General features: G+C 45.5%; 1 protein-coding gene across 12 annotated transcripts in view; it reads right to left on the reverse strand.

The window, feature by feature from the left end:
• CASK (calcium/calmodulin dependent serine protein kinase) overlaps window positions 1-27,947 on the reverse strand; it is a 651,701-nt gene that overhangs the window by 141,641 nt on the left and 482,113 nt on the right. For all 12 annotated transcript variants that reach the window (XM_082246666.1, XM_082246669.1, XM_082246671.1 and 9 more), the window contains one exon: window positions 18,762-18,842. In XM_082246666.1, coding sequence (XP_082102792.1) covers window positions 18,762-18,842 — 81 coding nt within the window. The remainder of the gene's footprint in view (window positions 1-18,761; window positions 18,843-27,947) is intronic.

The following is a 27,947-nucleotide window of genomic DNA, read 5'->3' on the forward strand; positions in this document are numbered from 1 at the left end:
TTAACCCAACCCAACTCAAAAATAGAGGGGCGGGTACTGCGTCTGTCAATGAGCTTAAGAGAAAAGGATTTTACGGTAAGTTCTTACAAAAATCCATTTTTCTCTGTCGCTCATTGACAGACGCAGTCCTCTGATTAATATCAAATTGTGACGTCCCAAAGCAGTGCCACAAATGAGGGGTGGGATAACGCAAATCAAAATCCAATCCAGAAGGCCCAACCGGTGCCAACTAGAAGTCTTAAAGGCTCATCCGACAAAAGGATGAGACTCAACTGAAAACCCAACAGAAAAAAACCCTCGAGGTAGACCACCAGTCTCCTCAAATAGCGGCCTGCAGAACCTTGCGGCCAAAAGAGGCATCCGCCGATGCCATCACATCAACTTTATAAAATTCTGCAAAGGTATGCACCGACGACCATGTAGCCGCCTTGCAAACCTGAAGCACTGACGCCTGATGGCGAAAGGCCCATGAAGTACTAAGCGCCCGAGTGGAGTGCGCCTTAACAGGGAACGGAGGCTCCCGACCCTTAATAGAATAAGCCTGTACCACCGTCTGTCTGATCCATTTGGAGATAGTCATGGCAGATGCAGGCAACCCCTTCTTAGGGCCATCCGTGATGACAAAAAGTGAATCCGTCTTACGAAATGAATCCATAGTATTCAAGTATACCCTGATCGCCCGAACCACATCCAAGGAATGCAACGCGAATTCCCGAGGATGACTGGGCTTAGGACACAGGGAAGGCAATACAATGACCTCATTCAAATGAAACTCTGAAACCACCTTAGGAAGGAAGGATGGATTCGGACGTAGAACCACCTTATCCCTATGAACCACCAGATATGGGGAACGACAGGATAATGCGGCCAGTTCTGACACCCTGCGTGCAGAAGTGATAGCCACCAAGAAGGCCACCTTCTGGGATAAAGTAAGCAAGGGAATCTCCCTGATATTTTCAAAGGGAGGTTTCTGAAGAACCGACAACACCAAATTAAGACCCCAGGGCGGCAAGGGTGCGCGCACCGGCGGAGCCAGGTGCCGCACTCCCTGGATGAAACTCTGCATCAAGGAATGAGTAGCCAGAGGCTTCTGAAAGAAGATTGCCAACGCTGAAACCTGACCCTTGATGGTGCTCAAGGACAGTTTCTGCTCAACCCCCTTATGCAGAAAGGCCAATACTCGGGCCACCGAGTAAGAACGTGGAGGGAACCCAAAGGATTCACACCACACGATATAAGACTTCCATGTGCGATGATAGACTTTTCTGGAAGTCGCTTTCCTTGCTTTAATTAGAGTAGGAATAACTGAAGCTGACAACCCTTTGTCCTTCAGCACCTGGGTCTCAATAGCCAGGCCGTTAAAGCCAGCGATCGTAAAGCAGGATGGAAGATCGGTCAATGCGACAGCAGATCCTCCCTGAGAGGAAGTCGCCAAGGAACGTCTGCGACCAGCCTGACCAGGTCGGCGTACCAGGCCCGACGAGGCCAGTCCGGAGCTACCAGGATAACTGGGATTCCCTCCACCTCTATCCTGCGAACAAGTTTCGGCAGCAACTTGAGAGGAGGGAAGGCATACAATAGCTGATACTGCCCCCACGGGGCGACCAGCACGTCTGCGGCGTCTGCTAGAGGATCGCGGGAGCGAGCTACAAACCTCCGCACTTTCCTGTTGAGCCGAGATGCCAACAGATCCACATTCGGGGTGCCCCAACGAAGGCACAGTTGGTGGAATACCTCTGGATGCAGAGACCATTCCCCTTGATCCAGAATCTGACGGCTGAGATAATCTGCCTGCCAATTCTCCACCCCCGGAATGAATACCGCGGAGAGAGCTGGAACAAACCGTTCCACCAAACGAAGAATGCTGGCCACTTCTATGGCCACCAGGACACTCTTGGTGCCCCCCTGGTGATTGACATAAGCCACTGCTGTGGCATTGTCCGACTGGATCCGCACCGGGCTGCCCCGGAGCTGCTCGGTCCAATGAATCAGACAAAGCCTGATCGCTCTCAGTTCCAATACATTTATCGGTAACCTGGACTCTTCCAGGGACCAAAGCCCCTGAGCAGATAATTTGCCGAGAATTCCTCCCCACCCGGATAGACTGGCATCCGTGGTCACAATGGTCCAGTATATTGGGAGAAATGACTTCCCCTGGCTGAGCATCGGAGACCGAAGCCACCAGACCAGAGACTCCCTGGACCGTTTGCTCAGTCGGATCCGATTGTCCAGGGAATCGGGATTCCGGTTCCATTTGAGAAGAATCTCCTTTTGAAGGATTCGGGTATGGGACTGGGCAAATGGTACTGCCTCGAAGGAAGCCACCATCAGACCCAGGACCCTCATGCAAGTCCGAAGGGAAGGCCAGTTGACGGATAGTAACAACTGAATCGTTGATTGAATCTTCCGGAGTTTCTCCGCAGGGAGAAACACTTTTGCCATGGATCTGTCTAAAATTAGACCCAGATATTCCAGCCTCCTGGTGGGAACCAGACATGACTTCTGCAGGTTCACCAGCCACCCGAACTCTTGCAAAGAGATCATGGTAATCTCCAAGTTTAGCAACAGAGTCTGCGGAGACTCCGCACGGAGCAAAAGATCATCTAGGTAACCTAGAATCGATATGCCTCGCTGTCGCAACAGCGCCAAAACTGGGGCCAACACCTTTGTGAAGACCCAGGGAGCCGAGGCGAGACCAAAGGGTAACGCCGCAAACTGATAATTGCTCTCTTCTACGGAAAAACGCAGGAAACGCTGATGTCCTGCGTAAATGGGAATGTGAAGATAGGCATCCTTGATGTCTATAGACGCCAGAAAATCCCCCTGATGCAGGGAGGCCGCTACTGTGCGAATGGACTCCATCTTGAATTTTTGTACCCTGACAAAAAGATTGAGTGCTCTTAAGTCCAGAATTGGACGCACCTTGCCCTCTTTTCTGGGTATTGTGAATAGGTTTGAATAGAACCCCTGAAAACGCTCTGTCCAAGGAACGTGGACCACCACTCCTTGTTGCATCAAATCCATTACTGCCCCCCACAAAGCTTCTAAGCGATCCGGGGATAGTCGGATATTGGAAGGGAAGAATCGCACCGGTGGAAGTGATCGAAACTCGATCTTGTATCCCGACCGTATGACTTTGCGAACCCATTTGTCCGGGATTCTGGAAAGCCATGGATCCGGAAACCGGTGAAGATGTCCCCCCACCCCAGATATGGGTGGGGGCGCACCTTCAGGCTTTAGTAGTCTTATCTTCAGGTCTTGAAGAGCCGGACTTTTGTTTACCCGACCAGCGCCCCTTGAATCCTCCTGGAGGGGCTTTGGAGGGCTTTGCCTTATCGCCCGCCCCAGCGGAGCGAAAAAACTTTTTATGAGCGGAAAAGGAAGGCCCCCGTCTATGACGAGGTCCTTTACCCTTAGTATTCTGTGGCAAAAAAGTGCTCTTGCCCCCAGTGAGATCCTTGATAATCTCATCCAAGGTGGCCCCAAATAGGCGATTCCCCTGAAAGGGGAGATTAGCCAAAGCTTTTTTGGAACCTTGATCCGCCGACCAGCACTTTAACCACAGCACACGCCTGTGGACCACTGCTGAAATCGATGCACGCCCCAACAATGGAGTGGCGTCCAGAGCGGCGTCACAAACTGTAGCCCTTGTATCATCTGCTCCAGCAAGTCTGATACTGCCGGGGGGATGCTTCTCCCCTCTAAGTCCCGGCGTAACAACTTGGTCCATTCTGTCAATGTTTGTGAAACCAAACCAATTGCAATCACTGGCCTAAAGGCTGACCCGATCAGGGAAAAGATGGAGCGGGACACGGCTTCCACTTTACGATCCACCGGATCCCTAAAGGACGGAGAGTCCTCCAATGGGATAACAGTAGCTTTATTTAGTCTGGAAATCGGTGAATCCACCAATGGCGGTACTGTCCATTTTTTAAGGAGGGATTCCTCAAACGGATAACGCCTAGTAATGCGTTTGGAAATACCAGGGGTTCGTTTTGGTCGACCCCATTCCTCTTTAATTATATTACCAAAACATTTGGGCAAGGGAAACACCCTCGCCATCTTGGTAGGTTTGTTAGTACCAAAAGGAATTTCAGTATCAGCTACCTCTGCCGGTGTAACCTCAAGTCTTAAGGTTTCCCGGACAGACACAATTAGTGCATCCACCAACGCTTCTTCTTGTGCTATGGCGGAGGCAGAAACATCCTCCTCACTGTCTGAGGAGACCGTACCCGAGACACAAGCCCCAGACGAGGGACCTGCAGCTGCAGTGACAGGTTCAGAATCTGTATCTGAAGTGTCAGATGAAATAGGGGTAGGCAGGGGTCGCTTCTTTGCGCCCCGTCCCTGACAGGCCACCTCCACCCGGGATACAAAAGACTCCAAAACCGCTGACAATGCATCAATAGTAAGTGGGGAACTGGAGGGCCCTGCGGCCACCTCGAGGGGATCAGGTGGGGATACATGTGTGGCAGGGTCCATGACTAATCCAGGAACACTTGCCAGCAAACAAAGATAGCAAAAGAAAAAAAAAAAAACTTTTTTTTTTTTATGTGTAATCCCCCAGCGCAACAGCTCCCCTCCCGTTACCTGCTTCGGACGCCCACAGAGAGAGACCCCAAGGGCTCACCACCTGATGCACAGAAACTTCTACCAAACTGCTCTCAGCGCTGTCCTTTACAGAACAGGAAGTCTTGTGAATAGTTTTCCCGGGTAAAGGAGGCGGCTCCGCCCCTTTACACGCCTTCCGGCGCTCCCACTGCTACTCCTCGAGGTAGCTGGGCATATCAAACATGGCCGCCCCCATGCAGGAGACACCAGGCTACACCAAAATGGCGGCCTGCAGAAGGATGGAAGCTGAATCATGCGGCCTGCGGGAGGATGGTAGCAGCCTGCGGGATCCGTGCGGCCTGCGGAAGGAGGGCGGCGGCCTGCGGATCTCGTGCGGCCTGCGGGATCCGTGCGGCCTGCGGAAGGCAGCGGCCTGTGGATCTCGTGCAGCCTGCGGGAGGATGGCGGCGGCCTGCTGAATCGTGCGGCCTGCGGGAGGATAGCAGCGGCTTGTGCCGTGCGACCTGCGGGAGGATGGCGGTAGTCCATGTAGCTGCATCACTATGCATTGGGTAGGTGTTTGATTATATCACCCTTTTATAGGACTATTTCAACTAGTAACGCCAGCCCCTGTCTCCATCCTTGACCCCAGTCATGGCTTCCTCCTTTTACAGCGCCAGTTCTTTACAGTGACTATCAGATAGTCAGCTCCCAAACCAAGCCTCCTGGAGTGTATCTCTTATTCGCCAAATCACACTATCAAAAGGGAGATCTGTGAAACATGTCATAGGATAGAGGGGGAACCCTAGGATCAAGAGGGTCCGACCATCCACAGAGGGGCCCGTATCCACCAAAACCCGACAGGGGAGAGAGGGAACATTCTACTCACCATACCGGAACCGGCGGGCACCCACTCCTAACAGAACCCCTCTCCACCGAAGTGGGGGGGCTGTCGACCAATACGGACGCCGTGACTCAGTTTCCGACTGGTCGTAGGCGTCCTGGCGAGACGTTTAACTCGCAGGGCCAGTCCCCGTCCAGCGGGACTATGTCGCAGGCCGACCCAGCGCGGAGCTAGGGCCTGCACGCGCTCGTAAGCTGACTGGGGTGACCACTGGATCTCAGCATCCAGCCCGTCGCCCAGCTCCAGCATAATTGTTTAAATGTGTCGCGGCCGATCCAGCGCGAAGCTGGAATCTGCACGCGCTTGTAGGCCGGCTGGGTTGACCACTGGACCTCAATATCCAGCCTGTTACCCAGATCCGGCATATTTGCTTGAAGATCTCACAGGAACAACTGGAGAAAAAAAGCTAACTAAAAATAATTTATCTAAAAAATCTTGCCAGGACCAAAGATCCCAGCAAGGAACTTAGGTCCTTACTCCTGACTAGACAGAAAAAAACTGACATCCTGTAGCAGAGAGAGAGAGGATATACCCTCTGGGACTGCCCCTAAGGTGTGGCCAGAACGTTTTCTTCTGCCTAGTGTCCTACTCCTGTAGAGGGCAGTATAACCCAATTTGATATTAATCAAAGAGGACTGCGTCTGTCAATGAGCGACAGAGAAATTAAGCTTTACAATCACTTTAAAGACAGAATTAGACTTTAGAATGATTGTGGTAGGCACAGTGATTGTTGTTTTCCGCTTGGAGAAAATATTAAATGCCCTTATAGTAGATATAGACGTGTAGCTAAATCTCTCTTTCCCCTGAAGCCTGGTACGCGTTTGGATTGCGCTTCAGAGGCTGACAGGCAGTGAGAAAGCAATGCGACACCTCCTCACTGCCTGTTTTAACCCCATTTATGCCGACAAACACGTCGCAACTGCATGCATCAAATGTGCTAGCAGGGCACATGCAGCGCTTCATCATTTGCTAGAATGTGTAGTGTTCAGGAGGTGGGTGTCGGGTAAAATTTGCCATGGGTGTAAAGAATCGCTACCGTGGCACGTAAGCACCCCCATCTGTTGCCTATTGTAGCCTAAAGGGAGGTGTAGGGGGCGGTCTGTGGATGGCAAAATGCCTGATGAACCCCCCCACCCCAACAATCCAACTGAATTTCTAAATAAAGCAATTCAAACTCAAAATGTCTGCCACACACTTAACCTGTTACAAAAACAGGTTCTTAGGTTACCATCCTGCCTATAGCCTTCTCATTAGACAAAGGATCATCATAATCAAGTCTGTCCAATGAACAGAGACCTAAACAAGAAGCAGTAACACTTAAGCAGAAGTAGTAGAGTGGTGGTATACCTGGCTTGCAAACTAGCAAACTGGTAAATAACGCAAATTGCCTTAAGTTTACCCTTATTAGGCTACATGTACACGGGACGTTTTAAAAAGTCCTTTGAATGCTGGAAATTAACAGCTATGTAAAGGACGTTTAAAACGTCCGTTGTGTCGAGTTTGCAGCCGCGTTTAGCGGCATTTAGTGGGCGTTTGCGCTCAGATCCGTTTTTAGAGGTCAAAAAATCATTCCCCTTTAAACAGGAAAAACGCAAGCGCTAAATGTGGGTGATCGCGTTCGGTCGCGTTTGAAACGCCGGTAAACACACGTTCTGAACATCCTGAACGCAAATAATTGCTTTCCAAAAAACGACACTGAAATCAACTGCCTCTAAATGACTGTAAACGACTCAGTGTACATGGACAGATAAGATAACATAGAGGGGGGTTCAGGGGCTTCTGAAAAAAACGCCCAACTGCTCCTAAATGTCCGTTTACAAGTAGCAGTGTACATGAGGCCTTAGAAGGCAAACAGCAATGTTGCAAAGAGTAACATGTTTCTGAGAAGGTTCATTTTACTTAACGATAGTAGTAAATGCAAGACTGGGTGCATTATTGCCACAACCTCCAACAAACCATTTTTTAATGTTTGCATTTTAAGTGCATTCATTGTGAACAGTTAGGCCTGAAATGGTCTTGTCTAAAAGATGCTATAGCTTAAAGTGTCCATGCAATGTTATACGGCTTTACCATGACCTTTTAAGTCTCATTAAACTAGCATCAAAAAAAAAAAAAAAAAAAAAACAATACACTCACACTACTAATATCCATTAACCTGTCACCTGTCTTCCCCAAGTTAGAAATGACTTTCATTTGAAGGAAAAGCATGGTTTTGTTTGATTTCCTTGGGTTGCCATTTGTTCAAGAGGTGTCCAGTTACACCCCTTGAACCCCCTTATGAAATAATATTTATACTGGTATATATTTTATTTTGAGATTTAAAAAACTAAGCACTATTATCTAAAAGGACAACTTTAAGTGACTACAAGAGGAAGCATGTGAGGAAGAGTACAACCACTTTCGGTTACCATGGGAAGCTGGCACTGACAGGAACATAAGGATAGGCTGAGCATGAAAGGGTAATACAAACATTACTAGAGCAATTGAGTTTGGGAAAAGTGGAGGTGCAACATTTCCTTAGTATGTCACATAAGGAAAAAAAACCCTTCTATACTATGATGCAATGGTAGTGTTCCCACCTCTAATCCTACAGTTAGCTTCTAAAGGAGTGGACACACACAATTTATACAGATTAAAGTGGTTGTAAAGGCACAAGGTTTTTTTACCTTCATGCATTTCTATGCATGAAGGTAAAAGACCTTCTGTGTGCAGCAGCCCCCCTAATACTTACCTGATCCCTCTCTGGATCCAGTGATGTCTACGAGAGACTTGCCTCTCTGGGGACCTGCACTCCTGATTGGCTTTTGGCAATGTAAATCACAGCCAGTGAGCCAATCAGAAGATGGAGGGGGCGGGGCCAAACACATAGAATGGACACACAGAGCCACGGGTCGGGAGTGCGCCTGCTTTGGTGCCTTCACAGCAAGCTGCTTGCTGTGGGGGCACCTGGCAGGAAGGAGAAGCCAGGAGCGATGGCGTGGGACCCATGATGAGGAGGATCCAGGCTGCTCTGTGCAAAACTATTGCACAAAGCAGGTAAGTATGACATGTTTGTTATTTAAAAAAACAAACTAGGCTTTAATATCACTTTTATGAAAGATGCCCCTATTCTAACTGCTGCTCTCGTGACAGTGTCAATGAGCCCATTCATTGTATTCACTGCTTTTTATTTTAAATTATTTTTCTGCATTTTATTAAGAGATGTTTTTCTCATGTCTCACATTAAACACAAATTTAGTCATTTAAACATACTCGTCTTTTTGCAGCCCACAAGACAGTCTTGTTTATGACACATTGGAGAAACAACTTCATACTGGCAATCCTAATGCTATGTCTCTTAGCTAATCTTCTGTACACCAACCTCTTTCCTTGCATCTATTCTCTCACAAAGAGGTAATACGCACTTAGCAGCATTTCCCAAAGGATACAGAATCAATAAGAACTATTGTTTGTAGGGGTGTTTTTTTTATCCAGGCTAGCACTGGCTCCAGATATTTTCCCTTGTGTTTTTCATCAGAAAGAAAATGTTTCAACTATTCCCTTATCTGAGATCAGGCACACACAATATGGCTGTGCTTGCAAATTGTAATTCGCATCCTGTGATTAAGTACAAGAATCCAGAAGCAATGATATAACAAACATCACATCTAAAACTGAGTTAAGAATGTTTAAATTCAGCATATAACCACAGTCAATGAACACTGAAGCAAGGATTATTAATAGTATATTGGTTAACTGATTCTCTGATTAGGTAGGTATGGGTAATGCAATTTGCACCTCCGTTTTACTAACCTATCAATTGACTGCTTTTATGAGACTAAGCAGTTTCTCATTATATATATATATTTATATATCTATATATGTTTTGTATGTATATATATATATATATATATATACACACATACACACACACACATACACACACACACATACACACACACACACACACACTGTATATGCAGTACTGTGCAAAAGTTTTTGGCAAGTTTGAAGAAATGCTGTAAGGAAGAATGCTTTTAAAAAGATATTTTAAAATTGTTTCTTTTTATCAATTTACAAAATGCAAAGTGAGCGAACCGAAAAAAAAAAAAAAAATCTGAATCAAATAATTTGGTGCGACTACCCTTTAGGTTTAAACTAGCATCAATTCTTCTAGTATACACAGTTTTTTCCAGACCGTCCACTGCATATACAGTGCCTTGTGAAAGTATTCGGCCCCCTTGAACTTTTCGACCTTTTGTCACATTTCAGGCTTCAAACAAAGATATAAAACTGTAATTTTTTGTGAAGAATCAACAACAAGTGGGACACAATCATGAAGTGGAACGAAATTTATTGCATATTTCAAACTTTTTTAACAAATAAACTGAAAAATTGGGCGTGCAAAATTATTCAGCCCCCTTAAGTTACTTTGTAGCGCCACCTTTTGCTGAGATTACAGCTGTAAGTCACTTGGTGTATGTCTCTATCAGTTTTGCACATCGAGAGACTGAAATTTTTGCCCATTCCTCCTTGCAAAACAGCTCGAGCTCATTGAGGTTGGATGGAGAGCGTTTGAGAACAGCAGTTTTCAGTTCTTTCCACAGATTCTCAATTGGATTCAGGTCTGGACTTTGACTTGGCCATTCTAACACCTGGCTATGTTTATTTGTGAACCATTCCATTGTAGATTTTGCTTTATGTTTTGGATCATTGTCTTGTTGGAAGACAAATCTCCGACCCAGTCTCAGGTCTTTTGCAGACTCCATCAGGTTTTCTTCCAGAATGGTCCTGTATTTGGCTCCATCCATCTTCCCATCAATTTTAACCAACTTCCCTGTCCCTGCTGAAGAAAAGCAGGCCCAAACCATGATGCTGCCACCACCACCATGTTTGACAGGCCTCTTGGCTGCATCTCTGATCAGTCTTCTCCTTATATGAGCTGAAAGTTTAGAGGGACGGCCAGGTCTTCGTAGATTTGCAGTGGTCCGATACTCCTTCCATTTCAATATTATCACTTGCACAGTGCTCCTTGGGATGTTTAAAGCTTGGGAAATCTTTTTGTATCCAAATCCGGCTTTAAACTTCTCCACACCTGCCTTGTTCTTCATGATGCTCTCTGCGCTTTAAACGGACCTCTGAGACTATCACAAGCAGGTGCATTTATACGGAGACTTGATTACACACAGGTGGATTCTATTTATCATCATTAGTCATTTAGGTCAACATTGGATCATTCAGAGATCCTCACTGAACTTCTGGAGAGAGTTTGCTGCACTGAAAGTAAAGGGGCTGAATAATTTTGCACGACCAATTTTTCAGTTTTTTATTTGTTAAAGTTTGAAATATCCAATAAATTTCGTTCCACTTCATGATTGTGTCCCACTTGTTGATTCTTCACAAAAAATTACAGTTTTATATATTTATGTTTGAAGCCTGAAATGTGGCAAAAGGTCGCAAAGTTCAAGGGGGCCGAATACTTTCGCAAGGCACTGTAGTTGAAGGTAAATCTAAACGAAATTGAACAAAAGTTGTATAGTGTGTATTCAGCTTTAGGCATTGAACTTGCGATCAGCAGATCACGGGTGCAATTACTGGATACTGTAGACTCTCAGCACACCTTTTGTCCATTGCTCCGATATGGGCAGACAGTTACTGAATGGCAGGAGGAAGAATCAATAGACTATGAGACTGCTCACCAGCACACTCTCAGTGAATTGAGAACTACAAGCTGTCGTACCACCGAGGACGATGGTACTTGTAGTTCATTCATTCACAGAAATATGTCAATGAAAGTTGTGGCCATGTGGGTGAAGCCCGACATGGCTTTTAAATTCTGACAGCAGGTGTGGGGATAGAATTCCCTAGTGGCATTCACAGGGAAGGGGGGGGGGGGAGGTAGAGCAGTCTTATTTTCTTATCTCCCATACAAGCCACATTTGTGGAGAATTTGGGATATTGTTCTCACATGCATACAATGACCACTCTGTCAAAAACTCCTGCAACTGTTTCAGAGTTGCTGTAGGCTTCATGGTAGCCTCTGACCAGTTTTCTCCTGGTGCTTTCATCCTGTTTGGAGCAATGTCCTGATCCAGGGAGGGTCTGTGTTATACCAAATACCTTCCACTTTATCCTGGAGATCTTTAACAGTGCTTTGCCACCTATAGTTGATGGCTTGCTTCAGTTGCACTAACAGGGACTGATATGCTCCAGGAAGGCTCTTTTCGAGTTGAGCTAATCAAAATGGGCTACAGCTGATCACAGTTGAAAGTCAAATGGCTTTGGGTGCCATTGAGGAGGTGATTAACTACACCTAAATGAGTTTACACTTCATTTTCAGGAGGGGGAATACTTTTTCCAACTCATTGATTCTGTTTTTGATTTTTTTTTCTGACATGCTGGTTTCACTTGGTTGTTATAAGTTGCATTGAGTAAATAAAGCTGGATAAAATGTGATTTTAAAAAGGGTGGTAATTATTTTCTATACCCACTGTACATGTGTAACAACATATCAAGGGCCTATACCAACCAGCAGGTGTGGGTTCTGGTGCACATACTTTACCTCAAACAAAAATTATTTCAACTCTGTGTGGCCATGCATTTGTGCATTGTAATACACTGCAGTACAATGTATCTGCATCGTTTTATTACAACATATAGCGACGCAGTACACACAAAGCACTGTGGAACCGCATCATGCATAGGTAAGGTCAACCTTGAGATGCAATACAAGATGCTTATTTACAGGTTGTTGTATTTTGTCATTGTTTCACAAATAAGGCACAATTTAAAATTCACATATTTGTTATTTATTAACTCAATACAGTTTTATTATTTAGATTCAGTAGGAATTTTGCAAGGTATGTTGTGTATGTGTGTGCCAATAATGACTTTAACCACTTAAAGAGGAAGTAAACCCTCCTCTGTAACTTGTACCTATAGGTAAACCTATGATAAGGCTTACCTATAGGTACTGTAAATATCTCCTAAACATGTACCGTTTAGGAGATATTTACCTTACATGCAGCCAGTGACGTCACTGGCGCATGCGCTCTGAAGGAACAGCCGCTGGTGCCGTTCCTTCAGAGCGCCGTGCCCGTCGGCTCCCACGCGCGTGCGCGGGAGTGACATCACCGCGGCTCCAGCCAATCAGATGGCCGGATGCCGCGATCCCAGAAGACGGGCGACTGGACATGTCGCCCTTCATACAGGTAAGCGGGCGGCACGGCGGGGGCTCGTTCTAAGGTAAGTATTTCATAATGAGCTAGTATGCGGTGCAAGAGGTGCTTAGAGGCTTAATTCTTAAGCCACAGCACGCGCCTAATCACCAACGCTAAAACAGAAAGTTTTGACAGCACGGGAGTTGTATCCAAAGCTGCATCACAAATAAACTGAAGCCCACGGACGAACTGGTCCACTAAACCAACATAAGCAGCAGGGACCTGCTCACCCCCCAGACCCTGGCGCAAAAGCTTGGCCCATTCAGTTAGGGTCTGAGACAACAGGGCTGAGGCAAAGACTGGTCGCAATTTCGAACCAGCCATAGTAAACATGCTGTGTGCCACAGCCTCCGCTTTGTCAGCCGGGTACTTAAAGGATGGGAATTCCTCTACTAGGATCATGGTTGCTTTATTCAACTTGGAAACAGGTGGGTTCACCACTGGTGGACTAGCCAACTTTTTTAAAAGGGACTCCTCAAAAGGGTAACGTACAGCAAAACGTTTGGGGACCACAAAGGGTAATTTTGGTTGTTTCCACTCCTTACAGTCAAAATAAGGCACATAAGGAAACACCTTTGGAGTACAATGCAACTTGTGCGTACCAAACAACACAGCCACGTCCGTGGCTATATCAGCTGCATCCTCCATTTTTAAAGTCTCACGCACTGCAGTGATAAGTGCGTCCACCAATGCTTTTTCATTTGCTGCTGCAACCATGGAGGAATCATCCTTACTATCGGATCGATCAAGGGGTGTGATATTAAGTCCCCCTGGACAGGCCGCACCCACAGCGGCATTGGGCTCAGAATCAGATGAGAGACTGAGCAGGGGAAGGCGGGGGACGCTTCCTCCTGGGCCTTTGCCCACATGCCACTACCACTCGGGACACTAAGGACTACAGGACTGCCGTCAGTGCAACCATGGGAAGCTGGGGTTCCAAGGGGCTTGCCACCTCCATGAGGGGGTCAGTGGGGAACATGTGACCCTAAAGTTCAATAAGAAAAGGAAGACCTCGCAGTACAAAAAACAATCTTTTGGCACCACTAAAAGGATCCCCGCAAGGCTCAGGGTACCCATCAGCAGAGAGAGAGATAACAGGGACCCCCAAAGACCCACCCTACCGACTGGAGGAGCACCTGAAAATTCTAACCCAGCATCATCATGGACGCTATCCCTGTTCATCACATTTAGGGGAGACTGCTGTGCACTCTGCACCGGTCTCTGCACTGGGACCCCCCTGCACTATAACCACACTGTCTCCTACACTTAGACCCCTCAAGACTACGAGGGCGGGACACACTACAGAGTGGGGATAGCAGGGGGAGACCCAGGTCTCTGCTGCTTTCTCTGCCCTGGGACCCCCACCAGATTCTAGGTCCAGACAGGGAGGGAATGGGAGTGGGGGAAGCCCACCTCAGTGAGGGATTTAAGGATGGGAGGAGAGAACCTGCAGGCATGTCTGACCCTCCCTGGAGGTCACCCACGTCCACCCCAAAGAAAACCACCAAAAGGGGAGAGGGGGGACTTTACTTACCCTTCCTTGGTGAGGGTAACACTCTAGACATAACTCCTCGCCATCGAAGTAGGGGAGCTGTCGGCCAAGGGACAGCTGCGACTCAAACCCAAGCCCGGTCGTATGCGACCCTGGAAGATGTTTAACTCGCAGGCCAGCCTCTGTCTGTGAGGCTATGTCACGGCCGACCTAGCGCGTAGCTGCGGTCTGCACGCGCTTGCTGACTGGGCGGACCACTGGATCTAGATCTTTCAGCCCGTCGCCCAGCCCGGCAGTTGATTGCAGATCACCCAAGAGAAAACAAAAAAGATGTAAGGAAGGAGAAACTTTCTAGGACCGGAGATCCCAGCCGGGAGCCTAGGTCCTTACTCCCGACTAGACAGTACCTAGAGCACAGAGTGGGGTTAAATACCAGTTGAGGGCAACCCATGGGCGTAGCTAGGTGTTTTTTGTTTTGCCTAGTCCTACTCCTGGAGGAGGCAATATAACCCACTAGTTATGATTTATGGAGCGCTGTGTCCATCGATGAACGAAAGAGAAAAAGCATATATGTCGAGGGGGTGAGGTGGACAGAGGGCAGATCTCCCCTATGCTTCGGCATATATTTTTATTCATTCACTTTTCTTGGCAGAGATTTCTTCATCCACATCGAGTGATGTGAATGGAGGAATCGGTTTGGTTCCTTTTTTTCGTTCACCCTATGGGCTGAAAAAAAAAAAGAACAGCGCATGTATGACTATCATTAGAAGTGGGTGGATTTAGGGTGGTATTCTAATGGTGGGCATACCACCGATCGATGTGAATGGAGGAATCTGTTAGGTTCTCTTTTTCCATTCAGCCCACAGGCTGCATGAAAAAAAAAAAAAACATTACAATATTTGCCCAACAAAGACCAGCAACGTACTGGTATGTTGCTGGATTTTGTGTGGTTAAACCGGAATGATGGCTGCAGCTTTAGACATCATCTCCATATCATTTTTTTCAGCAGGTGGTAAGCTTTTATGTAAAAGCAATCCTAGCAGCTAATAAGCCGCTAGACTGCTTTTACAAGCAGTGGGAGGGGACGTCCCCCCCTTCGCCTTCCACGGCTTTCTCGGGCTCTCCTGTCCCACCAGGGAACAGAGAATGCAGCCGGTGGTTCTGCCAGCTGACCATAGAGCTGATCGGAGTCCAGAATGGCTCCAATTGTCTCTATGGCCTAAGAAACCAGAAGCTACGAGCATTTCATGACTTTGGTTTCCCTGGATATAAACAGGGCCATTGGGAAATTGGGAAAAACATCTTATTACACTGATCTTGATGTGGTCAGATGCTTTAAGGGCAGAGGAGAGATCTAGAGTCTAATAGAGCCCAATTTTTTCAAAAAGGAGTACCTGTCACTACCTATTGCTATCATAGGGGATGTTTAAATTCCCTGCGATAACAATAAAAATAAAAACAATTGACAGTCCGTTCACATTAGGACGCTCCGACTTAGGGGGCGACCTGTGAAGTTGCGTGCAGCGTGACTTGCACGGACTTCACATAATGGAAGTCAATGCAAGTCGCCTCCAGGTCGCCCCGAAGTAGTACAGGACCCTTTTTCTAAGTCGGAGAGACTTGTGTCGCTCCTATTAGAACGGCTCCTGTACTACATAGTGGGAGCGTGAGGACCGCGACTTGTCAGGCTGACAAGTCGCCTGACAAGTCGGATTAATATGAATGCGGTCAGAAAGGGTCAGTGTAAAAATAAAATAAAAAAGCAAAATAAATAATAATAATAATAAAAATTAAAGCACTCCTGTCCCCCGTGTTTGCGCTCAAAGGGGAATGCAAGCATCTGTCTTGTGTAATATGCAAACAGCATTTGCACCATGCATGTGAAGTATCACCGCGAACGTCAGATCGAGGGCAGTAAATCCAGCAGCGGACCCCCTCTGTGAATCTAAAGTGATAATCTGTAAAGGCTTTTAAACATGTATGTAGTTTGTCACCTCTGCACGGGTATGCGCAATTTTAAAGCATGTTGTGTTTGGTATTTATGTACTACTCGACATGAGATCATGTTTTATATTTGACCAAACATTTGGGCAATAAAGTGTATTTTTTTGCATTAGAATTCAAAAAAGTGTTTTTTGCAAAAAAAAAACCAAACAACTGCGTTTGGAAAATTGATGCGCAAATACCATGTGAAAAAAAAATTGCAACATCCACAATTTTAATCTGTAGGGCCTCTGCTTTAAAAAAGTATATAATGTTTGAAGGGTTCAAAGTAAAAACAAATTTTTTCATGTAAACAAAAAGTGTAAAAAAGGGCTTGGTCTTGAAGAGGTTACAAGAGTGGGTGATGTGTGGCATAAGCTTCTAATATTTGGCATAAAATGCCAGGACAGTTCAACCCCCCCCACCCAATTCCCAAATGACCCCTTTTTTGGAAAGTACACACCTCAAGCTATTTGCTGAGAGGCATGTTTAGTCCATAGAGAGCATTTTAGATTTTGCCACAAGTAAATTACACTTTTTTTTTTCCCACTACATGATATATTGCTCACACATGCCATGGGTATATGTGGAATGACACCCCAATATACATTCAGCTACTTCTCCTGAGTACAGGAATACCACACGTGTGAGACTTTTTGGGAGCCTAGCCGTGTACAGGACCCTGAAAACCAATCACCGTCTTCAGGCTTTCTAAGGGCGTAAATTGCACATTTTACTTCCTCGCTACCTATCACAGAGGCCCTAAAACGTCAAGATAGCACCCGCACCCCCCCCCCTCCAAAATTGCCCCATTTTGGAAAGAAGACACTTCAAGCACTTTGCTGAGAGGCAAGTTACATCAATGGAATATTTTATATTTTGCCACAAGTTTCTGGAAAATGACAAAAATTATTATTTTTTTTTACACAGTTGTCACTTAAATGATATATTGGTCAAACATACCATAGGTATATGTGAAATTACACCCCAAAATACATTCGGCTTCTACCGAGTATGAGGATACCCCATGTGTGAGACTTTTTGGCAGTCTAGACGTGTACAGGACCCAAATCCAATCACTGCCTTCAAGCTTTCTAAGGGGGTAAATAGTTGATTTCACTCTACACTACCTATCACAGTGTCAGAGGCCATAAACAGCCAAGATAGCACAAAGCCCCCCCCCCCCAAAATTACCCCTTTTTCGGAAAGTAGACACCCCAAGGTATTTGCTAAGTGTCCATTTACACTGGTATGACTTGTCAGGCGACTTGGTCAGCCTGACAAGTTGTGCACCGTCGCTCCCATAGTGTAGTACAGGACCGGTTCAAATAGGAGCGACACAAGTCGCTCCAACTTAGAAAAAAGGTCCTGTACTACTTCGGGGCGACCTGGAGGCGACTTGCATTGACTTCCATTATGTGAAGTCTGTGCAAGTCGCGCTGCACGCGACTTCACAGGTCGCCCCCTAAGTCGGAACGACCTAATGTGAACGGGGGCTAAGAGGCATGGTGAGTATTTTGCAGCTCTCATTTGTTTTGGAAAATTAAAAAGGAAAAAGTAAAATGTATTTTTTTTTCAATTTTCAAAACTGTGAGAAAAAGCGAGATCTGCAAAATACTCAACATGCCTCTCAGCTTGGGAGTGTCTACTTTCTGAAAAGGGCTCATTTGGGGGGTACTGCGCTATCTTGGCATTTCATGGCCTCCTAAACTGTGATAGGTAGTGAGGAGTGAAATCAACAATTTAAGCCCTTAGAAAGCTTGAAGGTGGTGATTCGTTTTCAGGGTCCTGTACACAGCTAGACTGCTAAAAATTCTCACGCATGGGGTATCTCTGTACTCCGGAGAAGCATAAGAACGTATTTTGGGGTGTAATTTCACATATACCCATGGCATGTGTGAGCAACCACTCAACATGCCTGTCAGCAAATTCCTTTGAGGTTTGTACTGCCTTGACGTTTTAGCACCTCAAGAATTGAGATTGGTAGTTATAAGCTAAAAGCTGCGTAAATTCAAGTAAATGTACTATAGGTTTGTAGATGCTATAACTTTTGCACAAACCAATAGACATACGTTTTTTGAATTTTTAATGGTTACCCAAGACATGTGGCTGGATACATTTTGGCCTAAATGTATGACAAAAATTTAGTTTATTGTTTTTTTTTTTTTTAACAACAAAAAGTAGAAAATATTTTTTTCCAAAATTCTGTTTCTTTTTATATTGCAAAAACTAAAAATCCCAGTGGTGATCAAATACCACCAAAACAAAGCTCTTTCGGAGCTGAAGTGGTTAATATAGGCAATCCTAACACGATAACAGATAATTTGTGTTATTGGGGGGACATTTTTACAAATATTGATTTTAGGCAACCACATATGTACACGTATCACTTATGAGGCCTCACTTATTCAAATATTTCTTCAAAAACAAATTTAAAAAAGTTATTTTACTAGATGATTTAACAATGCACACACTTTCACTAATATTAATCTGCATTGGTGGTCAAAACGGCAACCTGTTTAGTTAATGACACAAAATACCGTGCCTATAGCTTTGATACAATTAAATAATTACATGGTCTATATTTTTAAAACAAAAATTCAAAGATTTTTTAAGGCAATATTTTGCTTACCATGAAATGAGGTTGTGTTAGTATACGCTTCAGTTCTTTTGCATCATTGTTTTCAGAGTAACATGATATTTCTTCCAAAACCTACAATGGGCAGCAGGAAAAAGGTTAATTATTAGTGAACGCAGACGTATTCCTTTTCACAAACACTCATGTTCTGTGCAGTCATTACTCTGAAGGAAACCACTTTCCTTCCTGGTCTATTATTGATACGAACAAGTATTTAAATATCCTAAATAAGACCGCTACCAAAGCAAAAATAAGGACTTTTGTATTTGCCTAGAAATCCTTTTCTTAACCGCTTGCATACTGGGGCATTTTCTTTTTTTTTTTTTTTTTTTTTTTTTTTTTTACACACATGCCAAAATCTGCATTTTTTGTTAGAAATCACTTTAAACCCCCAAAAAGTATATCTTTTCTAAATGCAGAGACCCTGGAGAACTGGTGGTAGCTGCAATTTGTTATTCTGCATGATTTTCTCGCAGATGAAGTGCACTTTTAGAGCTCCATAAAAGTAAAGGGTGGTGTTAGATCACTTTTCTGAAAGCTCTTTACAGGCTGTTAAAGCTGTTAGCTTTAACGAGTTGTAAAGTCAGAAGGTTTTTTTATCTTAATGCTTTAGGATAAAAAGCCTTCTGTGTATAGAAGCCGCCCTAGCACCCCCTAATACTTACCTGAGCCCCATCTCTGTCCACAAGTCCCTTGGCCGTCCATGACTCTCCTTCCAGATTGGCTGAAAAAGCTGTGGCGCCATTAGCTCCCTCAGCTGTCAAAGTCAGTTATCCAATCAGGAGAAAGGGGGTCAGGGATGAGCCACAGCTGTCTGAATGGACACGCGGAACTGCAGCTTGGCTCGGGTGCCCACATAGCAAGCTGCTTGCTGTGGGTGCACTTGACAGAAGGGAGGGGCCAGGAGCAATGAAGAGGAACCCGAGAAGAGGAGAATCTTGGCTGCCCTGTGCAACACCAACTGCACAGAGGAGGCAAGTATAACATAATTGTTAAAAAAAAAAAAAAAAAAACCAACAGACTTTACAATCCCTTTACTTTAACCCCCTGTCAACCATGCGGTTTATACGCGCAACATAGGAAGTACAACAATTTGATTTTCTTTATTGTTCATTGAGGGACACAGGAATTACTAGCATTCTTAAATGGCTGAAATGCCCAAAAGCAGTCCAACTGAGGGATAGACAATCGTCGCTGAGAAATCCAGCAGATGTGGAAATCAGATTACAAAAGGAGTATATGAAGGTGTCAATATCCGAATGTTAGCTGAAGAAGCACCAATCAAATATGGAAATGCCACAAACAATGGGGAGGCACAGAGTATCAACCTAGTGCTTCAGACCAGGACAGATAATCACCAGTATGGAAAAACTGCCTTGATAGCAAACTGGAGGACAATCAACCATAAACCACAAAAAAAACAAAAAAACACAAACAGGGGAAACAGCAGAATACCTGAACAATAGAAAATAATATAGACCAACAGCTAGGGTGGTTTAAAATAAATAAAAAGTGTTTCCAGGACTAAATCCCATAGACAAAACCAAATCTGTAAAGGGAAGTTCAGAAAGACATATTAGGTTCACAGAAAAAAAAAAATAACATAAGAAAGATAGTATCGCTAAAATAGATATGCAAGGATTTGAAAACCCTCACAGTATAAAATCTAAACAGATAGCGGGAAAAGAAACTCGTAGGCTGAGAAAAACTGAAGATTAGTACCCCTGAATGGTTTTTAAAGAGAAGTTAGAGTGATCAACACCACCTATATAACGGGTAGGCTGGATTGAGCATTTATCTTATTGCAGACAGGTATACAAGGACAGCAGGACTGGATGAGAAATACTCCTTTCAGCCAACACCCCTAGCTGTTTTAGGAATGTGGTAGCCATGCTGCAACCATGCTAAACCAGTTTTGTTTCTAATATTAATTCTGTAAAGGGGAGAATCCTCTGCTGAGGAACTAGAGGCAGGAATACTAGTACTAGTAGTATCTGCCTGGTAGAGAATAGCATAGAGCAGGCATCACTAAATGGCGGACCGTGGTCCGGATCCGGACCCAGTTAATGTCTCATCTGGACCCCTGTGGTCCCACCCTTTTGGAGTCATTCTGTCCACAGCCATCACCACTGCCAGTCTCACAGAGCCAACAGGTGAAGGCAGGACAGCTATAGACAAAGGGCGGGGGCTACCCAAGTTAACAAGCAGGTGATTGGTTGCGAGGATACAGAGCGGTCATTGCACAAACATGCAATTTGGACCTCTGCTGAAAGAATATTTTACTGACTGGACCTTTGTAAATTTTAATTCACTACCCCTGGCATAGAGGAAGAAATCTTTGCAGATTTCATTAAAAGACAGCAGAACTCGGTCTCCCAGTAATTATATCCCATAAAGTCCTAACTTCACTATCCCCAGGAAAAATCTGCAGCAGAGTAACATTATGCTGCCTGGTGACTTTACAGGGGAATACAGGGCCTTTTAGCCATAAATACTTTGAGCAGAAAGGAGGTACACTGATGCGAAGAGCCCTCACTCTTCCAACAGGAATCAAAACATGGGCAAATCCCAAAGCCAATACCTTGACTTTAGAAAGAAAATAAGTGTAGTCATGAATGACACACACCCAACAATGTCCAGCATAGGAAGTAGGTCAACCAGCCTGGTTGCAGAGGGAATTGTCAAATTTTTCCAAGTGTGAAGTTCGTTCAAACTACAGATGAGGTTGGATTAAAAAAAGACTGCTCAGCATAGAGATCAGATTCTCCAATGACTCAGCAAACACTCTGTTCTGTAGAACCAGATATAAGGAGTAGGGAAGATGATACATTCATTAGCAAAATCCACAAAAGATAAGGGGGAGGGAAAGCTTCCATCATGTCCATAGGCGGACGAATCTTCTAGGGCCTTCTTCATTCGAAAGGATCAGCCTGGTACCTTGCCCAATTCCAGACTCTAACACAAAGGAAGAGACCAAGAAGAATTGTGAGCATGAGAAGGCAGGACATGTTAAATGGAAGTTCCCCAACAATCTCATAAAACCTGCAAGAATTTAATAGGACAAAATCTACTACACACAATAGAAGTGTCAAAGGACCACAGGAGTGTACATAAGACCCCTGGCTTAGCACAAACTATGAGAAAAGAAAATGTGCTCCAAGAAAGGTCCCCTGAATGTTCTACAATGGGGGCACCAGAAAAAGGCACTAGGGTGGACATAAGAACCAGTGCCATAGGAAGGGTCCAGAAGCCCTGGAGAATAATAAGAGTCAGGTGCTTACTAGGCAAGGGAAAAGTAGGAACTGATCCCTGTCGACCTGGCAGGTTAATAGGCCCCTTTGGAGAGGAATATGGTTGAAGAGAGAAAAGCATCACAAGAGGTGCAACCACCTGTGATCGACAAGGACTCCCCTGAGAGACTGAGTGGGATACTATTTATAAAAGATGGCGTGCTATAGGAGGAGAAATCAGAGATCCCAGGGTGCTGAAAAATTAAATAAACATGGTAGGATATACAATATAAACAAAATATTTTCTGTATAGACCACAGAAGCAAAGACAGGTTATTGGTCAGCAAAAGATGACGGGCTCTAAGTAAAGTGATCATAGACATTTATTGATAAAAAATTCTGGGGTGTAATAACCCTGCAAGATTACAGTATATGTAGTAACAATCAGTGCAAAAGACAAGAAACAAGATGTACATAACATTAAACATATAGTGACAAAAACCGGCCGGCACTTAAATGTACTTCAAGACTCTCAGCACATGTGTGATCTATCAATTGCAAATTTTTTCCCCCTGTGACGTCAGCCTGAGCAATACCTAGCCAGAAATAGGGGTGAAGAAACGGTTATATACCGTCAGGGATCAGAACAATCACGTTAGATCCCTGCCTAGTCCCCATTAAGCACGGTATCCGCTCAGCTAAAGTGAAGTAACAGCTCATTGCTGTTAGAAGATAATCTAAGGTATCTAACCCGATCATCACCGGCTCTGGCATAGCCCCCTGCACTTATGCATACTGCCATATCACAAATACCAGCTAATGAGCTGTAACCAAGAGCGACACCTAGCCACTAACAGGGGTGAAGAAACGGTTATATACCGTCAGCGATCCAGGCGTTTGTCAGATCCCTGCCCAGTCCCCACCAAGCCGTACCAGCATATGATTAGTGTATCACTATACAGCAACTGCTCGAAACAAATATACTGTCTCACCGAACCGCCTGTCGGACCAAAAGGTACCTCCCAATCCTCTCCCTAAAAAACGGAAGCATACCAATAATTTCATTCCGAGTGATTTCACCAGATGAACACTTAACAATAACGGTATACTCCGAATACCCACTTTTTTGGCGCCCTAATGTCCCACAAGGAGTCTCTTCAAGAACATTACTAATGCAAATTTGCAATTGATAGATCACACATGTGCTGAGAGTCTTGAAGTACATTTAAGTGCCGGCCGGTTTTTGTCACTATATGTTTAATGTTATGTACATCTTGTTTCTTGTCTTTTGCACTGATTGTTACTACATATACTGTAATCTTGCAGGGTTATTACACCCCAGAATTTTTTATCAATAAATGTCTATGATCACTTTACTTAGAGCCCGTCATCTTTTGCTGACCAATAACCTGTCTTTGATTCTGTGGTCTATACAGAAAATATTTTGTTTATATGCTGTTTTTTGGTTAAGCCAGCGAAACATAAACGGAGAACACGGGCATACACATAGACTCAGCTAAATCATACTCCTAACAAACTACTTTATAGGATATACAATAGGTTGTATTAATATGAGAAATGTGAAAATGTACAGCTAAAGAAAGTGCCCAACTTGAAGTGTCTAGGGTGGAATCAACAGGGGAAAAGCCTGAGCATCCAGACTGCGAGCAGGTAAACCACCAAGTCCCAGTAGGAGAAACAAAGATGTCCCAATTTGCAAAAGTGGGGCACACTTTCCGGTATAGAGGACTGGACAGATAAGATGATGAACTTCTGGCCTTGAAATCTGCAGGTCTGAGTGGGAGGTAAACTCTGATTATCTACATGGTAGTAAAGTATCAGATGATTGACGAGGACCTTTTCCTTTTCTCCACAGAGCCTCTGTCTCCAATCACCAGTGGCATCAGAAAGACATTGTCAAGGGCAGATCCGAAGAGCTGCCTTCCCTTAAAGGGCAAAAAAAAATGGATTTTTGTAAAATCTTACCGTAAAATCCTTTTCTCTTAGCTCATTGACAGACGTAGTCCTCGGTGATACACCACCTTCGGGTTATGTTGCCTCCACAGGAGCAGGACTAGACAGGAAATTAAAAAGCTCTGGCCACACCCCAGGGGCAGTCCCAGAGGGTATATCCTCTCTCTCTCTCTGCCTCAGCAAATCAGTTATGTGAAAAAGCAGTCTTTAGAGATTTTAACCCAACTCAAAAAAAAAAACAGAGGGGCGGGGACTACGTCTGTCAATGAGCTAAGAGAAAAGGATTTTACGGTAAGATTTTACAAAAATCCATTTTTCTCTAGCGCTCATTGACAGACGTAGTCCTCGGTGATACAGCACCTTCGGGACGTCCCAGAGCAGTATCACAACTGAGGGGTGGGAAAATGGAAATCAAATCCCAATCTAGAAGGCCCAACCGGTGCCAACTAGAAGTTTACAATGCTCATCCTTAATGATGAGACTCAACAAAAAAAGAGAAAACAATTTTTTTTTTTTTTTTTTTTCAAACAGAAAAAAACCCTCGAGGTAGACCACCGGTCTCCTCAAATTGCGGCCTGCAAAACCTTGCGGCCAAATGAGGCATCCGCCGATGCCGTCACATCAATTTTATAGAATTTTGTAAAGGTATGAACTGACGACCAGGTGGCCGCCTTACATACCTGGACCACTGACGCCTGATGGCGAAAGGCCCAGGAAGTACTGAGCGCTCGAGTGGAGTGCGCCCTAACAGGGAACGGAGGACTCTGACCCTTAATAGAATAAGCCTGTACCACCGTTTGTCTAATCCATTTGGCAATGGTCGCGGCAGATGCAGGCAAACCCTTTCTGGGGCCATCCGTGATCACAAAAAGTGAATCCGTCTTACGGAATGATTCCGTAGCTTTCAGGTATACCCTGATTGCCCGAACCACATCTAAGGAATGCAACGCATGTTCCCGATGATGCTTGGGCTGAGGACACAAGGAAGGTAGTACAATATCTTCATTCAGATGAAAATCTGAAACCACCTTAGGAAGAAAAGATGGCTTAGGATGAAGTACTACCTTATCCCTATGAATCACTAGGTATGGGGACTGGCATGATAATGCAGCCAGTTCTGACACCCTGCGAGCAGAAGTAATAGCCACCAAGAAGGCCACTTTCTGGGATAAAGTAAGCAAGGGAATCTCCCTGATGTCTTCAAAAGGAGGTTTCTGTAGAACCGACAAAACCAAATTAAGATCCCACGGCGGTAAGGGCGCGCGGACTGGAGGAGCCAGGTGCCGCACCCCCTGGATGAAATTCCGCACCAAGGATTTGGTAGCTAAAGGCTTCTGAAAGAAGATTGCTAATGCTGAAACTTGACCCTTGATGGTGCTCAAGGCTAGCTTCTGCTCAACCCCTTGTTGCAAAAAGGCCAATATTCGAGACACCGAATAGGTACGTGGAGGAAATCCTAAAGATTCGCACCACGCAATATAAGTTTTCCATGTGTGATAATAGACTTTGCTGGAAGTCGCTTTCCTTGCTTTAATAAGGGTAGGAATGACTGAAGCTGACAAACCTCTGTCCTTCAGTACTTGGGTCTCAATGGCCAGGCCATTAAACCCAGCGACTGTAAAGCATGATGGTAAATTGGTCCTTGAGACCATAGACACTCCCTGAGACGAAGTTCCCACGGAACGTCTACGACTAACATGTCCAAGTCGGCCAGGCAGGCTTGAGGAGGCCAGCCTAGAATTTCTAGGACCACTGGCGCTGATTGGATCTGAACCAGGCGTCCCTAGAGGCATCTGGCCCCGACCATCCGAGAAAGTCTGGTCGTTTTCTGTTCCCACACATTTATCAGATACCTGATAGTTATCAGGAAAGGTGATCTTTTCTGGTTGAACCTCAGGGACCGAAGTCACCCGACTAGAGGCTACTTGGCCTACCTGGTCAACCAGATCCGATTCCTGTGAGGTATCGGGACTAATCTTAGGAAAAGGTAAAGGAAAAGATCTATTCAGGGAACGGTAATTACCACTTCCTGTAGTACTTAAATGTTGGAAGGGAAGAATCGCACCGGTAGTAGTGGTAGATGCTCGATCTAATGTCCTGAATACCGGTGAAAACGTCCCCCCACCCTGAAACCGGGTGGGGGCGCACCTTCAGGCTGTGTACTCCTTAGCTTCGGGTTTGGCTGGGTTGGTCCTTTGCTTGTCCGACCAGCCCCTCTTGAACCCTCCTGGAGGAGTCTTGCCTTTCCCGCTAGTACCAGCCGGGCGCCCTTTATGGGCGGTAAAGAAAGGTCCTCGCTTGTTGCGAGGTCCCTTAGCTTTAGCAGCCTGTGGCAAAAAAGTGCTCTTGCCCCCAGTGGCATCCTTAATGATTTCATCTAGGTTGGCCCCAAATAGACGATTCCCCTGAAAGGGGAGATTTGTCAAGGTCTTCTTGGAACCTAGGTCAGCTGACCAGCATTTTAACCACAGCACACGTCTGAGGATCACCGCTGTCTTAGATGCATGCCCTAATAAGGGAGTAGTGTCCAAGGCTGCGTCACAGATAAACTGTAGCCCTTGTATAATCTGTTCCATCAAATCAGATGTCTCCTGGGGAAAATCTTTTCCCCTAAGATCTTGGCGTACCATTTTCGCCCATTCCGTAAGTGTCTGGGAAACTAGACCAATAACAATTACTGGTCTAAAAGCTGACCCTATCAGAGAGAAGATGGTGCGGGACTCTGCTTCCATCTTTCGATCCACCGGATCCTTAAAGGACGAAGTGTCCTCCACTGGAATAACCGTGGCTTTATTCAGCCTGGAAATAGGCGGATCCACGACTGGTGGTACCGTCCATTTCTTAATGATGGATTCCTCAAACGGATAGCGTCTAGCAATACGCTTGGAAATAGTAAAGGTACGTTTAGAATGCTCCCATTCTCCTTTAATCTGATTACCGAAACATTTAGGTACAGGAAAAGCCTTCATCGTCTTGATGGGCTTATTAGTACCAAAAGGAATCTCTGTTTCAGTTGCCTCTGCCGGTAAAGCCTCAAGTTTTAAGGTTTCCTGCACTGCCACAACTAGTGCGTCCACCAATGCTTCTTCCTGAATAATAGCAGGAGAAGAAGCGTCCTCCTCACTGTCTGAGGGGGCTTTACCTGGGATAACAGCCCTTGCAGAGGAACCTGCAACTGCCGTGACCACCTCTGAATCTGAGTCAGAGGTGTCAGATGGTATAGGGGTAGGCGGGGGTCGCTTCCTTGACCCCCGTCCCTGACAGGCCGCCTCCACCCGAGCCACCATAGACTCCAAAATTGCTGTAAATGACTCTATACTCTGTGCACCGGCGGGTCCCGTGGCCCCCTCGAGGGAAACAGGTGGGGGAATATGTGTGGCAGGGTCCATGATAACTCCAGTTACTTCCTGGATAATATAATTCAAAAATAAAACTTTTCTTTTTTTTTTTTTTTTTTCCGACCCCCAGCGCCACAAAAGCCCCTTAGTGTTACCTGCTAGGGATCCCTATCGATCGAGAGAGAGAGAGAGATAAACCCCCAGGCTCACCACTTGATGCTCAGAGTTTAACTGCAACAGGTTACAGCGCTGTCTTAACAAACAGGAAGTCTTTTGGCTGGCTGCCCAGGAAGAAAGGAGGCGGCTCCGCCCCTCTGTACGCCTTCCGGCGCCTCCCCCAAGCTCCACGAAGTGTTTGGATCACCTCAAACATGGCCGCCCCCATGCTGGAGACACGAGGCTACGCCAAAATGGCGGCTCGTGCGATCCAGCAAAAAAAATGGCGGCGGCCCGTACTGAATAGCGGTGTGCTGCAGGGCACACAACACTCTCACTGCATGGGGATATGGCGTGGTTGGCGGTACCGGCCCTGGCGGACCGCATGGCCGTTCGGGAGGCCTGCTGATAGCTGGAGATCTGATTAGGAAGGCAGTCTACATGTCCGTGGCTTCTGACTGGTAGGTAGCTTATTCTTAACC

The sequence above is a fragment of the Pelophylax lessonae genome (genome assembly GCF_965119305.1).
Source record: "Pelophylax lessonae genome assembly, chromosome: 2".
Taxonomy (NCBI): domain Eukaryota; kingdom Metazoa; phylum Chordata; class Amphibia; order Anura; family Ranidae; genus Pelophylax; species Pelophylax lessonae.